The following is a 13561-nucleotide window of genomic DNA, read 5'->3' on the forward strand; positions in this document are numbered from 1 at the left end:
TTTTCAGGTTTTCCTCTATGTTAGCTGTTTAGAACTAAAATTTTGCAGAGAAAATAAAGTCCATGTAAGATATTTTTCTATAGACTTAAGTTATTGTTTAGCTAATAGAATGTTAAAACAGTAGGCTGTTCCATGAATCTCTACAGGTTAATGTGTTGCGTTGCACTGGGTTTATTTCAGTGTTTATCCTAAAGTAAACATGTGGTTTGGTGATCATGGTCGTGTTGTAGAACTATACCCTATTTAAAAACTTTATGATCATAAGATAAACAATGTAGTGCTCACACAGGAAGCAGGCATAATGATTAGGTCAAATTACGTTTTTATAAAAGAGGAGCTAAATCTAAATTGTTGAGATTTTTTTAAATGACAGTGACACTTTTTCTTCTCAGTTCCTGAATGGCAGCTAGAATATAGAGAAATGGGTCTATAGTTTCTCCTGGTCATAGCTCTTGGGATGTTCAGGTTGGAGTACAATAAGCTATTCTTATATTTTCAATTGAGTGTTTATAAATTGAAAGAATGCATAGCTCTTTCCCTTTTTAGGTCAGTTTAGTGTTATTATTGCATTCTCAATTGTATATTACTGTTTACTTAACATGTGTTGAAGTGATACATGGGAGAAGCCTATCCAACTCTAGAGTTGCATATTCTGTGATGACTAATTTCAGTTTCTGACTGTTGGTGGTGTGTAGCAAAACAATTAATTAATTATTGATCTTGCAACTTAGGTTAACTGACTTACTAGTTCTAGGAGCTTTTCTGTAGATAGTATGGAATTTTCTATATAGGTGATCATTTTGCCTATAAGATAATTTTATTTCTTCGTTTCCAGGATTTTATTCCTTTTTCTTACTGCACTGAGTAGAACCTCTAGAAAAATGTGAAAGTGACGGGGGAGTATATTCTTGCTTTGTTCTTGATGGTAGGGGTAGGGGGACTTAGTCTTCAGCTATGATGTTAGTTATATGTTTGAGGAAATTCCCCATGAAGTGTGCTGAGAGATTTTTAAAATTGTTAATCGATGTTGGATGTTTTTCAAATGCTTTTTAAGTAGCTATTGAGTTGATCTTACTGTTGTTTTTTTTTTTTTAGTTTGTTTATATGGTGAAATACACTTTTCCTCAATACTGAGACAAAGTCCTTTTGTGTACTCTACCTAAGGCCCCAGCAACACAAAGTTACTCCACTCCTGTGGTTTGAGTAGGAAGTATTCCTAGACCTTTGTGAGCCTTGACAGGTGTACCTGTGTTCCATTTAGGTGGTTTTTCCTCCTGACAAATGTACTTACTCAGTTGAATACTCAAGGGCGAGTATTATCAGATCTCCAGGGTACCCTTTCCATGCAGATCTCTTCTCTCGTATTCTGTTCTACAAACTTAGCTGCCTTGATTTCCCCAGACTCTCTGCCCCAGGAGAATGTTGTGTTTTGTCTGAGTCCCCACTCTGGGTACCTCTGTCTGGAATTTCTAGGAAGAATGCTGCAACACTTGTAGGGCTCACCTAACTAGTGAGCCCTTAATTCGTTTCTCATCTTTCACAGCTCCCTCTCCTTCAATATTTAAATTTTTTCATACTAGAGGTTTTTTTTTTCTGGTTTTAAGATATTTCAGGAGGTAACGTAAATCTGTTTATTCATGTTCATTCACTGGAAACAAATTTGTAGGATATAATTAAATGGTAAATTGTGAAATCCAGACTAAAGAGACCTAATTATTTTAGAAGATATTTGATTAAAGATAGCTTTATAGAGGAGGTAATATTTGAACTAATCTTTGAAAATAGGAGAACATCCCAATGAAAAGTACTGGCATAAATAAAGTGCTAGAAAAAGAGTAATCCTGGTTTTTACCAGTGAGACAGTTTAGAATATATTAAGTAAAGATTTCAACAGTTTGCACCCACACAGAAACACAAAGTGTAAAATACTGTTTGAGTACTAGTTATAGCATTAATTCACATTGTACAACACATGTTAAGTATAGGATAGGTTTGAAAGTCTTCCTAGAGTTAAATAGGATTAAAGATAACAGTGAAAGCAAAAAGTAAATATATAGAAAAACAGATGAGAATTGTGGAGGCAAGTGATGTATTTTTCCTTTTTTAAAGATTTATTTATTTGAAAGTCAGAGTTGCACACAGAAGGAGAGGCAGAGAGAGAGGTCTTCCATCCGCTGGTTCACTCTCCAATTGGCCTCAACAGCTGGAGCTGCGCTGATCCAGAGCCAGGAGCCAGGAGCCTTTTCTGGGTCTCCCATGCTGGTGCAGGGGCCCAAGGAGTTGGGCCATCTTTTATTGCTTTCCCAGGCCATAGCAGAGAGCTGGATCGGAAGTGGAGCAGCAGGGTCTCGAACCGGTGCCCATATGGGATGCTGGCACTGCAGGCGGCGGCTTTACCTGCTACACCACAGGGCAGGCCCCCAGCAGTTTTCCTTTTAATATGTGCATAGATGTAGAGAAAGGACTCCTTCTTACATACAACAATGTGTGGGTGTAGAGGAAACTTCTCTTTAGACAGAGCTGCGATATACAGGAACAGGACAAGATATTAAGACTATGAATTGACAGATCTCATTGGGATCAAGATAGTAATGATCTGGAATACAATTAACAAATATGGGATCGAATAATACTGGGATCATTCATTTATGCCTTTGAAAATAAATGTTCTAAAATATAAAGGCAACTATTTTGCATTCAGGGAAAATAAATGTAAAATCTCAAAAGCAGATACGTTCCCAAAGGCAGAAAAATGAAGCATAGAATAGAAGATACACAGAATGTGATAAGTCATCTAGGCACTGCAGCTTCTTCACTTTTGTGGTCTTCCGTTTAAAAAGAGAAAGTAAAATGACCAAATATGTGAAGAAGATAAAGGCTCTTGGTGTCTCAACTGAGCTATCTTGCTTTTGAGGATTTTGTGCACGCCTGCACAAATAATTTTAATGGAATGTAGAAGGAATGTGAAATGACAGTTAATACAAGAAGCATTAGCCATTCCTTTTTTTAAGAGGGGAAAATAAGAAATATAAAATAGTAGGAATGGAGCTCACCAACTTCACTCAATTCCAAATGTAAAATATTTGTAGAAATATTTTAGGGTAGGAGAGCTTAGTAAATGAGCCAAGAGTTCTTTTTTATTTTTTTTTTTAAGAAAGTAACTGATTGTATCCAGTTATTGCCTTTGACCAAATAACCATGATTGTTTTTCATGGCTATTATCTACATATGCTTTAGGGAAGTTCAAAATTATTTGGTGACTAAAAATAAAGGAGGAATACAGTACCTAGTCTATTCTCATTAGTGTCTTCACATTTTTTTTTCTTACCAGTACCTAAGGTATGATATTTCTCCCAAGACAAATCAAATCTTTTGATTTGCTAGAAGTATCAAAACTTTAAAAATACGCTCTTTAAACCATTATCCACTTATAAGAATATCTTCCACAGATATACTTACACAAGTAAGTACATGTTTAAGAAGGTTCATTGTGCCACTGCTTATTATTATTGTAAAAGTTGAGAGATAACCTAAGTGTTCAGGCAGAGGAGAATAGATGAAGAACTTGTGATTACCAACACTATGTTTCTACCAAAAAGAATGAAGTAAATTTATGTGCACCAAGATAGAAGTCCATGTTATCTGCTGAAGTGAATTTGAAAATACACAACAGCATGTATTTTATCTCATTTTTAAAAAATTCTGTATTCCTACAAACATCTTCCACTTTGACTATGATCTTGTCTAAATAAGATTGGAGTCGGCGAACTCAAAAGACTTCCACAGCCTTGGCAACTCATGACAAGAGCCTAGGGAGATTACTGACGCCATAAACAAGAGTGTCAATTTGTTAAGTCAACAACAGGAGTCACTGTGCACTTACTCCTCATGTAGGATCTCTGTCCTTAATGTGTTGTACAATGTGAATTAATGCTATAACTAGTACTCAAACAGTATTTTTCACTTTGTGTTTCTGTGTGGGTGCAAACTGTTGAAATCTTTACTTAATATATTCTAAATTGATCTCCTGCATATAAAGACAATTGAAAATGAATCTTGATGAGAATGGAATGGGAGAGGGATTGGGAGATGGGAGGGTTGCAGGTGGGAGGGAGGTTATGGTGGGGGGAGCCATTGTAATCCATAAGCTGTACTTTGGAAATTTATATTTATTCTTTTTTTAACTTTTATTTAATGAATATAAATTTCCAAAGTACAGCTTATGGATTACAATGGCCTCCCCCCATAACGTACCTCCCACCCGCAACCCTCCCCTTTCCTACTCCCTCTCCCCTTCCATTCACATCAAGATTCATTTTCGATTCTCTTTATATACAGAAGATCAGTTTAGCATACATTAAGAAAAGATTTCAACAGTTTGCTCCCACACAGAAACATAAAGTGAAAAATACTGTTTGAGTACTAGTTATAGCATTAAATCTCAATGTACAGCACACTAAGGACAGAGATCCTACATGAGGAGTAAGTGCACAGTGACTCCTGTTGTTGACTTAACAAATTGACACTCTTGTTTATGGCATCAGTAATCACCCTAGGCTCTTGTCATGAGCTGCCAAGGCTATGGAAGCCCCCTGAGTTCACTGACTCTGATCATATTTAGACAAGGCCATGGTCAAAGTGGAAGTTCTCTCCTCCCTTCAGAGAAAGGTACCTCCTTCTTTGATGACCTGTTCTTTCCACTGGAATCTCACTCGCGGAGATCTTTCATTTAGTTTTTTTTTTTTTTTTTTTTTCCCCAGAGTGTCTTGGCTTTCCATGCCTGAAATACTCTCATGGGCTTTTCAGCCAGATCCACATGCCTTAAGGGCTGATTCTGAGGCCAGAGTGCTGTTTAGGACATCTGCCATTCTATGGGTCTGCTGTGTATCTCACTTCCCATGTTGGATCATTCTCTCCCTTTTTGATTCTATGAGCTAGTATTTGCAGACACTATTCTTGTTTATGTGATCCCTTTGGTTCTTAGTCCTATCATTATGATCAATTGTGAACAGAAATTGATCACTGGGACTAGTGAGATGGCATTGGTACATGCCACCTTGATGGGATTGAATTGGAATCCCCTGGTATGTTTCTAACTGTACCGTTTGAGGTAAGTCAGCTTGAGCATGTCCCGAATTGCACACCTCTTCCCTCTCTTGTTCCTAGTCTTATATTTAACAGCGATCACTTTTCAGTTAAGTTTCAGCACTTAAGAAGAATTGTGTATTGATTACAGTATTCAACCAAAAGTATTAAGTAGAACAAACAAAAAAAATACTAAGAGGGATAACATATTAAGTTGTTCATATTTATTTTAAAAAGTTAAAAATAGAATAAAATCTTGAAGTACAATATGTACTGAACAATTAACAGTGGTTACTTTTAGTAAGTAGAAGATGTGGGCTTTTAGTTTTCAACTAAATTTGAGGGAGTAAAAAACCCAAGGCCTTGGGAACTAGTTTTTCTTTCCCAAACTGACTCAATTCCTTTTCTCTTACCTTAACCTTTTTCATCTTACCTAAACAAATGGGGCACAATTCATTTCATTAATGGGAGAAATGTCATAATTTCTGGTTTATAATTTTTGACCACAAAATTTAAGTTATACACAAGGAGACTACATGGATTTAAAGTACATTCTGTGGTTTCGGACTTAAAATATAATTGTTGCTGTTGTTGTTCATGTTGTTGATTGAACATGGGGAATTGAAAAATGCTTGTCTCTCAGCTGTTCCAGTTACCGGTTTCTGTTTTCACTTGACCCTTTTAATCTTCCACCCCAGTGTCATCATTTGATAATTACAATTATTCATCCACATTTGAAGGTGAATACCATAAACTTATTGCATTTGAGACTTCATGTGAATTTTAAAAGAACACTTCTCCAGCATGAGAACATTCCCTAAAAATTGACATCTTTTGCAAGATGAGTTGTTCTTTTACTGTTCTTAGAACCGTTTTTATGGAATGCATGAAACTGTTCTCTTAACATTAATAAAAATAAAAATAAATAAAATTACTTATTTGTGAAACAAAGAGAAAAAGAAAGAGCTTCCTTCCACTGATTCACTTCCCAAATTCTTGCAGTGGCTAGGGATTGTGCCAGGGCTGCAGCTGGGAACCAGGAATTCCATCCAGGCACTTAACTACTTTGAGCCATCATTGCTGCCTCCCCAGGTCTACATAAGCAGGAAGCTGGAGCCAGGAATCCAACCCAGGCACACTGATGTGGGACGTGGGTATCTTAATTGCAGTCCTTCCCTGCTAGGTCAAATGGCAGCTCAATTCTTCCTATTCTGAATAACAAGGACAACAGACAAATCAGCATTGGAAACTGAAAATAGTGGGGTGGAATGTGTAACATTTGTGTCTACAAAGGAAAAAAAGGCCTTTTGGAAATATGTTATATTTGTGAATAGGAACATATGGCAATTATTGTCAGAGAAAGAAAACTATGATACATAATTGCATTTTAGAGTATACATGTGATGCATAAATATTTTGGCATAAAATATTCATCTTCATAGAGGGTAAAGAGGGTTGATTAAGTAAGTGCTTTGAATGTCCAGTTCTGTAGATTCAAGCATTTTGTAAAAGATTTGTTTATTTGATACAGAGTAACTGGGAGGGTTGGGGGAGGTGGTGTGTGTGGATCTTCATCTGCTGGTTCTTTCACCAAGTGGCCACTAGAGCCAGGTCTGGGCCAGGCTGAGCGAGGAACCAGGAATTCCATATGGGTCTCCCACATGAATGGCAGGGGCCCCAGGACTTGGGCCATCATTTTCTGCTCCCCTAGGTGTGTTAGCAGGAAGCTGTATGGGAAAGGGTGCAACCAGAACTCAGACCATTCCTTCAACATGAAATGGTAGCACAAAATCATAAACAGTGGCTTAACTCACTGTGCCACAATTCCATCTCTTCCTTATTTGTTCTTAATATATTTTTAAAAAAGATTTATTTTATTTATTTGAAAGGCAGAGTAACAGAGATGGAGGGAGGGAGGGAGAGAAAAATAGAGAAAGAGAGGGAGAGGGAGAGAGAGAGAGAATGAGAATGGGAATATCTTACATCTACTGGTTCACTCACCAAATGACTGTATTGACTGGGGCTGGGCCAAGCCAAAGCCAGGAGCCTGGAACTCCATCCAGGTCTCTGACATGGGTGGCAGGAATTTAAGCAATTGGGCCATCTTCTACTGAATTCCTGGGCAGATTAGTAGGGAACTGGATCAGAAATGGAGCAGCTGAGATTCCAACTGGTGCTCTGATATGGGATGCAGGTGTCACAGATGGAAGCTTGTGCCACAAAGCTGGCCCTGTTCTTTATCTAAATGTCTTAGTTTTATCTTTTTTATACAACATAATAAAATTTACCACATATAACGACATGTTTAGTTTTTCTTCTCCTAATCATTGTTCCAAATATGTTGCACTACATTAATATTAGAAACAGAATTTTAGCAAGAGAGATGTATAGCCTCATCTTACCTTGCTTAGTAGCTCAACTCATGCCTTTGTTATAGGGCTTTGACCAGCTGCGGCTTGAAGGATTGCTTTGTGATGTGACCCTGATGCCAGGTGACACAGATGATGCCTTCCCTGTGCATAGAGTTATGATGGCATCTGCTAGTGATTACTTCAAGGCTATGTTCACAGGTAATTTGACTTTTAAACTCTGCATCCTCATTTAAGAAATAGGAAAACCCCGTGTTTCTATCTAAATTAAGACATGGCATTCAGTTGTTGTTGTCTGTCTGTAAAAAAGGAAAAAGTATCAAAAGGAATACATAACAGTATGAATGGTTGTGATTACCATAGGTTTAACATGAGAAATTGATGCACTTTTTCATGCTGTCTACTTTTATTTCAGATTGTAGAAAAAATGTGTGACTAGGCCACCAGAGAACCTGTGTCCCAGGAATACAATCTTTAGTCCTTCAAAAGATACTAAGTGACAGGAAAACATTTTGGAAGCACTTGCATCATATATGACCTCCATTAGTATAAAGATAATCCTTTTTAAGTACTCTCTTTTAACTGTAAAATATGCAGAAGCTAACCCTGATAGAAATGCTTACACAGAATGAGACTTCTCCTTGATTTTATTGCATCTAATTAGCAGCAGAAGTGAATTTGACCTTAATTATCCACCTTCATTTAATTGAATGTCTTTATTTCAGGTGGAATGAAAGAACAAGATTTAATGTGCATTAAGCTTCATGGTGTGAGCAAAGTCGGTCTAAGGAAAATTATTGATTTCATTTATACTGCAAAACTTTCTCTTAATATGGACAACCTTCAAGACACACTGGAAGCTGCTAGCTTTCTACAGATTCTGCCAGTTTTGGACTTCTGTAAAGTATTTCTCATTTCTGGGGTAAGATATTTTCCAATCTTTTTCCTGAGGTAGATTCGATGTGGCCTGTTTGTATCAGGGCTGGTGAAATCTGCTGTGTAGACATGTCAAACTCTCATAGTTAGACTGGTGTCATGTGGTCTGGAAACTTAAGCTGAGATTAAAACAAGTACTTTTTTTTTTTTTTAACAAAAATGGAATCATTTAATAAAAGCAACTGTGCAAGTATATGACATAAGATAGTTATAGTGTTTGGTAAAGATATGCAAGTATAACTTAACCTGTTTGATAATGTTATATACTCTAATCTGGTTTTATTCATCTTAATGATTTTATATAAATATACTTCTTATAATTACATGGAAAAGTAATCTGAGCTTCTAGAAGTCTTTAAAAATATACTGGGTGATGTTTTTCTTCCTTTAATTTATGAGTTTAGTATTTATGCGCAAACTGATAAGGATATGGGTTTTGATTTCATACAAACATCACTCCCTGAATAGTGTTTACCTGTTTTTAATAGATAAGTGGCCGTCAAAGAAGGATGTACTTTTCTATGAAGGGAGGATAGAACTTCTACTTTGTTTATGGCCTCGTATAAATACTGATGGAGTTTGTGGATTCTAAAGGCTTCAGTAGCCTAGGCGGCTCATGTCAAGAGCCTCTGGTGATCACTGATGTCATACATAAGAGTGTTAACTTAAATTAACAACAGGAGTCACTATAGCACTTACTTCCCATGCAGGACCTCTGTCCTCAATGAGTTGTATTATGAGAATTAACTGTAAAACTTGTTCTCAAATAGTTTGTGTGTGTGTGTCTGTGCATATTGTTGAAATCTTTCCTCAGTATAAATTTAATTGAAAATGAATCTTAATGGAGAATGGGACTGGGAATAGGAGAGAGAGGAGGAGGTGGGTGGGTGGGAGGGCAGGTTTAATGGGAACCATCACTATAGTCCTAAAGTTGTACTTATGAAATTTATACGTATTAAATAAATGGTTTCTTTGGGAAAAAATAGATAAGAGAGGGCACATACAACTAGCAATCTATTAAATGCTTAGTCATCAGTCATGTACTTCCCTTTTAAAGATGGTGTTTTATTTTAGTTGAGACTTAAATTTTGCTTCTCAGAAACCAAATTCCTCTGTTGTACAAACATATCACCAGCATTTCCAGGATTCATAGGTTTTGATTTCGTGATTAAAAAGTTATGACAGTAGTAATTTTGATACGTTTTCCAGTTCAATATGCTGATGAATTACACATTGTTCTCTAATTGATTTTAACTCATATGAACTTTAATATTGGTAAATAATGGCTGTTGTTAAAAACCTTACATTTTTTGAACATGGAACCTGTTTTAAAACACTAAAGTTCAAGAAAATGAGTCCTTAGTTTAACAAGGTACTCTTCATCTTAAGACGTCAGTCAATAGCTAATAAAACTAAGACATTGAAAGTGTGTTTTCCTGTATGTTTGTTTCCATTTTGGATTACTCGCACTGATATCTCACAATAACTTGGAAAATTTTAAACAACATGCTCTTTTAAAAGGCTTTATGGCAGCACAGTGTTATATCCTTGAGTTGTGTTCTTTGTTTTACAAGTAGCCCAAGTGAAAGATTTTTTTTTTAAAAAAATTCTCTCACAAGCTAGGTTGTAGATTTTTTTTTTAAAATGTAATTATCTCTTATTTTAAGAACTGTGTGGTGAAGTCAGATGTTATGAGGAAATATTCTTATTTTTAATGATACAGTGCAATTAAAGCTCACATAAAGCACATTTGTGTGGATCAGGAGAAGCAGTGGTACATGAAATGTGAGTTAACAAATAACCCAGAAGGCAGTTAGAAAGTATTTTTGAACAATAGCTTTAAAAATGATACTAAAGCCACAATGGTGTTTGGGATAAAGATACCAGTTTTCTGTGACAGTATCAATGTCAGTAGAACAAGAACTCACCCCCTCCTAGCTTTGCTATCCTTTGCAGTAGCACTGTCCTCTTTTGGTGCAAATTAGTGCTAGGGTTTATAGGATCTGGAATTTTTGTTCCTGCTATGCAATTTTCTTGGTCGTTATGGAGGAGAAGACTATGAATGAATACAAAATGGTGAAACAGGGAAGGCTAAAAATCAGAGAAGTTAAACATTTCCATTAAACTAAAAACATTCACATATCATGGAGATAATGAAAAATTATCTTTGTTTAGTCATACATGCCTTTAGATGTTAACTTAGCTTTTGTCTTTGTGACATTGTACAACTACAACAAGCTAAATACTGTGCAGTCATTCCCTCATTTAGAAGCAGGTTGAAGTGAAGTTTTTTGTTCATCATTTGCTTGCAATTTGAAGTTTGTAAATTGGCATTTGCCCTGCAAAGTTACTCTTTTGGAAGATTGGGCTCACCTACAAAACAAACCAAATTTAACATCAGATTGCTGAACTAGGATATTTGGAATTGAACTGGAAATATAATTTAAATACACAGATGTATAGAAAAATAGAATAAAGATTTGGAATAAGTCATTTATTTTATATGAAAATGTATTTAATCAGAATGAAGTTGCCATTGGCCTTTATACTTGGTATGATACTCTTTCTTTATATTTTCTTTTTTCTCTTTGCTACAATTATCATTACTTCCACCTGTATAGTTAGTAGCAATGATAGGGCTATAGAACATACAGTGAAATGAAATTTTATTGAAGTGATTTGGAAGTCTGAATACTTGGAGACAGAAAATAATGGAGATTTGTATGTGGGTGAGAGGTAAAAGAAAGAGAAAAAGGGAGAAAATGATTGTTTCAGGGAAAAAACACTCAGAAGTCATTGCAAAAGACTGTTTTGCTTTGGAGACATTATTCTTGATGTGAGCTTTTCCTCTGAGGTACATATATTTTGGATTCCTTAATTCAGGGATGGAGAATATTTGTTTCTGCTAAGGGCTATTTGAATATTTACAACATCATTTGTAGGCCATACAAATTGATCAACTTAAAAATTAAACTGCTAGAGATTTGTTGAATTTACAATCTCTCCTACAGTTGCCTTGTCAGGACCAGACCAAATGATTTTGCGGGCCTTATACAGCCCACGGGCCTGATAGTTCCATCCCTGCATTGGTCTAAATTGGTTTTATCCATAAAATTAACAGACATGTATGTTAACATAAAGTTTTTCACCTTTGGGGAGGTTTAATGCAAGTTAGACGGAAAAGTTGTATAGATAGAGTTGACAATGAATCAGAGCTGTTTCCCTCCCCTCAGGAAACCAGTCTGACTTGCTTATTTTCAGGGCTGATATTGAGCCTAGTACCCAGATGGCAATGTTATTAGTTGATTATGGTCGGGCACACATTTGATTGGTTGGTACTCATACTGTACTGGTAGTTGAATATTCAAAATATAATCCACTTAAATGTGCATTTCATTATTTTCAAAACAACTTATGGGCTCCTACATGTGGTTGCTGGATTTTGTTCTTTTTTGCTGCTCTATCCTTTCAAATGCCAGTATAATTATTTGGCTTAATTTCTGTTTCAAGGCTACTTCTTTGGGAATTTTGGCTAGGTTTTCACATTAAATTAGATGAATTCAGACTAAATTGGAAGTTTTTCTGTTCAGGGATTTTAAGATAAGCTTTGAACTTATTTTATATTTTCAAAGTGTAATATATGCTAATATATACATAAACTGGATATGATGTGTTATTGCACAAACCACTTTTTAAATACTAGAAGCTAAATGTTTAGAGATCTACTGAGACACTTTCAAGAGTCAAGAACTGTGACTGAGATGTGAATTGAAAGGAAATGTAATAAAATAATACTTTTCTATACTGAAAATCATTTACCATTATTCTATCTTTTTTGGACTACATATATTGTTGATTTTTAGGATTTTGCTTCTTAAATCCTGCGTTCTATGGTTAATTCTTTTGATTATATGCACTTGATAAGAATTTCCTAATGTGCCTCATTGAAAAATGTTTCTAGTATTAATTCAACAGGTATTCTTTTTAAAATATGCTTACCGTTGCATCTTTCATTTTTATATTGTTGATACTCATAGTATTGAACCTTTCCCATATACCTATAGTGTGGTAGCTCTTGTGCATGAACTACAGTCCTTCTATTAAGAAGGTGACCACTTAGAAGGTTATGAAACAGCACTCTTAGGTGATTTTTAAGAAATGAGTAGTCAACTATATGTTGACTGGGTAGTCTGTCAAAGTCTTGTCTTCTCCTGTGTATCTTTGTGAATCATTACATTGAAAATAGAAGGTATTTTCCCAGTGCTTTTAAATAAAAGCTAAATTTTGTTCTCATCTGCTATTTTAGTAATTGTTTTCTCACTGGATAAAGTTAGAGGGAAAGGGGGGAAGAATTGAATACCTTGATCTTATTTCTAAATTAGTGTATACAGTTTTGTTTCTAATGTTATATCTTGTATACATATAGCCTATGTATATATGCTATATATTTTTATTTAAATTTGGTGACTAACTGCTGGCAGAATTTTGTCCACTTAAAGTATAAATTCAATAATGGGAATCTGCATTCTTGGGGATTATATTTATGTTGTTATCAGCTTTGTTTATCCATATTGGTAAACATTTTCCAAAATACAAATTGCCCTTGCTCTGGGGAAGGACTGTTCCTGATCTTGGGATTTGGATCTATTTTTCTAACCAAGAATCCCTTCCCTTTGGGGTGATTTGGGCCATTGTGTATTGAATGTAATTCCATTTATACAACTAAAATTTTCTGAGATAGCAACATGATACTACTAAATCTGAATTAATGTGGATTTTTAGTAACCATATTAGAAATCTAAGGTATTGATAGTGTTAAAGTGTTTACTTCTTGAGGCCCATAATTTATTAATTTATTTCCTTGGTTTTTTGTTATAGTTATGTTTTAGGTATTTAAAAATATACAGCTAATAAATATTAATAAACTTTTTTAGTATTTTTGTAAGGCAAATCAACTACATGAGGGTCCAGTTTCTCCTTGAGTAATACAACCTGTGAAAATAGCCATAAGTGTATGTTAACCTTAGAGCTTTCACTGGCATTTTATTCTAACTGGGCTGTTATTTTGTGCAGAAGAGTAATGCTTTTAGCTTCATGCCAGCTTCTAAATGAAATGTCAATAGGGGGATTAGCCAAAATTTTCTTTAAATATAGGGAATTTCTTTTTATAG

At 35.3% G+C, this 13561-nt stretch overlaps 1 protein-coding gene across 11 annotated transcripts in view; it reads left to right on the top strand.

Annotated features, from left to right (window-relative positions):
- Nucleotides 1–13561, top strand: part of KLHL13 (kelch like family member 13) — a 185527-nt gene that overhangs the window by 152828 nt on the left and 19138 nt on the right. For all 11 annotated transcript variants that reach the window (XM_008272916.4, XM_008272917.4, XM_070067101.1 and 8 more), the window contains 2 exons: nucleotides 7523–7655; nucleotides 8180–8376. In XM_008272916.4, the coding sequence (XP_008271138.1) occupies nucleotides 7523–7655; nucleotides 8180–8376 (330 nt within the window). The remainder of the gene's footprint in view (nucleotides 1–7522; nucleotides 7656–8179; nucleotides 8377–13561) is intronic.

This window comes from Oryctolagus cuniculus, chromosome X, assembly GCF_964237555.1.
Source record: "Oryctolagus cuniculus chromosome X, mOryCun1.1, whole genome shotgun sequence".
NCBI classification, from domain to species: Eukaryota; Metazoa; Chordata; class Mammalia; order Lagomorpha; family Leporidae; genus Oryctolagus; species Oryctolagus cuniculus.